The 3,679-nt window shown below is 61.2% G+C and overlaps 1 protein-coding gene and 1 long non-coding RNA gene across 2 annotated transcripts in view; one reads left to right on the top strand and one right to left on the bottom strand.

Moving 5' to 3' along the window:
• The window catches only part of SHD (Src homology 2 domain containing transforming protein D), a 6,190-nt gene extending 4,168 nt beyond the window's left edge, over window positions 1-2,022 (top strand). Inside the window, exons 5-6 of the mRNA XM_077752110.1 lie at window positions 427-546; window positions 1,609-2,022. Coding sequence (XP_077608236.1) covers window positions 427-546; window positions 1,609-1,795 — 307 coding nt within the window. The 3' untranslated portion in view covers window positions 1,796-2,022. The remainder of the gene's footprint in view (window positions 1-426; window positions 547-1,608) is intronic.
• Window positions 2,023-2,709: 687 nt separating this feature from the next.
• The window catches only part of LOC144221572 (uncharacterized), a 1,140-nt gene continuing 170 nt past the window's right edge, over window positions 2,710-3,679 (bottom strand). The window contains exon 2 of the long non-coding RNA XR_013332109.1: window positions 2,710-3,164. This is a non-coding gene — a long non-coding RNA (uncharacterized LOC144221572). The remainder of the gene's footprint in view (window positions 3,165-3,679) is intronic.

Below are 3,679 nucleotides of genomic sequence, written 5' to 3'. Positions count from 1 at the left end.
TCTGGTGGGCGCTCGCCTGCCTCTGAGACCCCGCTCGCACCTGCTAGCCTCCCCCTGAGCACATTGAAGGGAAATATTAAGGAAAGGGTGACACAGGAGGGTGGGGATAAAGGTTGCGGGAAAGCCATGCGCAAGTGACTCAGTTTGAGGGATTAGGGAAGGGGAAGCAGTACACTGGGGACCTCGCCTAGGGAGGCTGTAAAGATCGAGGTCGGGGGGTTGGGGGGGGGAACAGCACCACGTGGACCTGGGCTCAGCTGCCTGGAAACCAGCCCCCCCCCCGCCCCCCCGGGAAACCCGGGAGGGATTTTTGTCGCTTGTTTGCCTGGAGGTCACAAGTCCTCGAACCGGCTGTGCCTGCAGTAGACCCCAGGGTGTGTCTGAAGGGGGATGACCCTTTAGGAGACATCTGTCCCCACCCCCTAGGTGGTTCCACGGCCCGCTGAGCCGGGCCGATGCCGAGAGCCTCCTGTCGCTCTGCAAAGAAGGCAGCTACCTCGTGCGGCTCAGCGAGACCAGTCCCCAAGACTGCTCCCTGTCCCTCAGGTCAGACCCCAGCCCCCTGGAGGGACCGAGGGTCACAGAACCGCCCGCCTCTGGCTGGCCGGTTAATTTAGTGGGAATAGAGGGTGGCTCCGGCAGTTAGTGGGCGGGGCTTTCAGGGCTGCGTGGGGTGGGGGGCGAAGGCGGGATTCAGGACAGAGGAGGGGATTTATGGGGGCAGTGGGCGGGCCTTGTAGGGCCAGAGGGTGTGGTCTCCAGCGAGGCCGGACAGTAGATCTAGGACGTGGGTGAGATGGGGAAGGAGATGTTTCCTTTATTTTTTAAAGTTTATTCATTTATTTTGAGAGAGAGAGAGAGAGAGAGAGAGCAAGGGTGGAGGGGAAAAGGAAGATGAGAGAGTCCCAAACAGGCTCCAGTGAGGGGCTCGAACTCGTGAACTGTGATGAGCTGAAATCAAGAGTTGGAGGCTGAACTGCCTGGGCCCCCCGGGGGTCCCTAGACGTTTCCTTTCAACTCCTCCAGTCCCAAAGTTGAATTATATCCATATGGGCCCATTGGACTCAGAATCTCCCAGTGACCATGGAGGCCTTTCATTGGAGATCCTGACTCTATGTGCATCTCTAAGATTCTAAGTGTGTCTGGTTAAAACAAGCCCCCAGAGTCTACTGGGCATTCGAGTGTAAGATTCCTAAAAGAACAAGATCGAAGAGAGCTTGGTGAATAGGTTTAATAGCTGTGTGACCTTGGCTAAATTGCTCAACCTCTCTGGGCCTTGCTTTTTTCATCTATGCCACAGGATAATAATAGCACCTGTCAGGGTAATACTGCCATGATTGAATCACACACACACACACACACACACACACACAGAATTAGCCAGGAAACAGGAAACGCTTCATTCATATTAACAATAAGATGATTCTGAGGTTCAATGTCCTTCCACTCAGCAGAGTTTAGAAAGGAAAGGGAGAGCCCCGGAAGGGTAGGACAAGGGCTCAGAAGGTTTGGAGAAAAAGCACAGCCTGTGTTCCAGGCTGCCTTTAGGGTCAGAGAGCATGAGCAGGTCTGGGGTGATCAAGGCGCTCTGCGATGCCTGTCCCCCAGGAGCGGCCAGGGCTTCCTGCATCTGAAGTTCGCGCGGACCCGAGAGAACCAGTTCGTGCTGGGCCAGCACAGCGGCCCCTTCGCCAGCGTCCCGGAGCTGGTCCTCCATTACGGCTCCCGGCCGCTGCCCGTGCAGGGCGCTGAGCATCTGGCCCTGCTGTACCCGGTGGTCGCTCAGACCCCCTGAGCGCACGAGCCGGAGCCCCCGCCCGGCACCAGGAGGTCCCGGAGTCCCCGGCTGCAAACGCGGAAGGTCTTTCCCGTCCTGGAGGAAGCCAGCGGGAGGGACTCGCTCCCCCTCCAAGCCCTGGGCCTTCATCAGGGCTGCCTTCTTGACCCTCTCCTGGGCTCTAGGGCGCCGAATCGTGTCTCCAAGCACGCCTCCGGCCTGGGAAATAAATAAGTTACTGTGTGTTTCAAGTGTCCTTTCTGGGAGGCCGGGATCCCGGCCCCAGGGAAAGAAGGGGGTTGAGCCACCCTTGGAGGGAGAAGGGTGTCCCCGGCTGGGGGTGAAGCCTGAATTGCTCGGAGGGACGGACCACAACTAAGAGAGCTTGAGGTAAACAGGGAGAGAGAGGATGAAGTCAGATGAAACCCGGAGGGAGCTGATCCGGGCAGATACAACGATGGAGAAACCGAGGGGGAGGCTCTGGGGCCAGCCCTGCCCCCACCCGGCCCCTCCTTCCCGCCGGGGCTGGCAACCGTGGCCCGGATGCTGCTGCTGCAAATGGACATCTGTCCCCATGGAAACAGCAGAAGTGGGGGAGGGGAGCCGGTCCCAGCTGGTGTCACTTAAAGGTGCCGGTCAGGCCAGAGACCCTGGAGGCTGATAAATTCCAGGGACCCCCGATGTCCCGCCTCACCCTCCACCTCCAAGCTACCCACGGAGGGCGGTGCGTCCAGCGCTAGGAGCCCTGTAAAGGTTGGGGACATCACTTCTCTGCTAATTGGACATGATGGTCCAAGGATCAGAAGAGGGAGCTGGCCACACATCGCGGAACCCCATCACCCCAGGGGACCCCTCCATGCGTCCTGGGGCTCAGGGGCCCCCAGACCCCTCAGAAATCCTTAATGCTCCCCCAATCACCACAAAATCTAGCGTTCGTTTCTTTATGAGCCTTTATTGAGTGCCCTGGGGGCAAGGGAGGAATCCGGCCTCATGGTGGGGAGGCCACAGGTCTTGGGCTGGGTGACAGGGCTCCCCGACTCCTCTGGAAATCAGTCATATTTTCACGTGGCCACTGGGCGGGGCAGGGCGTGTGTGTCTTTTCTGGGTTCCCATCCCTCTTTCCACTTCGAGGATCCCTCTTGGCTTCTGCTCCCAGAGGGACTTGGTCAGGGGAGAGGCTGACGGTAGAGATGGGGGGACCCGACCTGGGGCTGGGGCGGGCAGGGCTTCTGGGCTAGACATGGCTGGGGGGCTGGGGGTCTAGGGGAAAGAGATCAAATAGAAGCCTTGACCCGTCTGGTCCTCCGTGGGGATATCCAGCACCTTCCCCTCCACTGGCCACGCGTCAGTCTTCTTTGGGGGCCCCGGGGGCTGGGAGCGGACGTTACTGTAGAGAGGACCCCGGCACAGGTGTGGGGTGGGGGGGCCGGAGGGATGTCACAGACCAAGGGGGGAAAATTCACATGAGACAGCCTGGCTCTCTCCAGCCTACCTCGGCTTCTGCAGAACATGAGTGTTGGGGCCAGACTCCTCCCTTTATTCCCCTTCTCTCCCCCAACCCCGCAGCCCCACCCGAGCTCCTTCCAGAAGGGGCAGATGAGACGCGGTGCGCCCTGCGTCCCCGCCAAGCAGCTGCAGTTCCCGCCTCCGCCACGCGGGGGCAGGGTCGCCGGCGGCAACCGCCCGCCGTCCTCCCAGCTACCTGCGCGGCTCCCTGAGTCCTCGCGCCGCGGCGACGGCCCCTCCAGACACAAGCTCTCAGCGCCACGGCGGTCACGGCCACGCCCCCGCCACCAGCGGCGTGAGCCGGAGTCCGGAGTAGGGGGGGTGCGGGGCGGGACGATGGGGGCAGGGCTGTGGCGGGGCTCGCGGGGGGGGGGGGGCCGCGCGGGGGGGGGGGGG

Source organism: Crocuta crocuta, unplaced genomic scaffold, assembly GCF_008692635.1.
Source record: "Crocuta crocuta isolate KB4526 unplaced genomic scaffold, BGI_CrCroc_1.0 scaffold110, whole genome shotgun sequence".
Classification (NCBI taxonomy): Eukaryota; Metazoa; Chordata; class Mammalia; order Carnivora; family Hyaenidae; genus Crocuta; species Crocuta crocuta.
The sequence above is the reverse complement of the archived record's forward strand: the minus strand, read 5'-3'. Positions and strand labels throughout refer to the sequence as shown.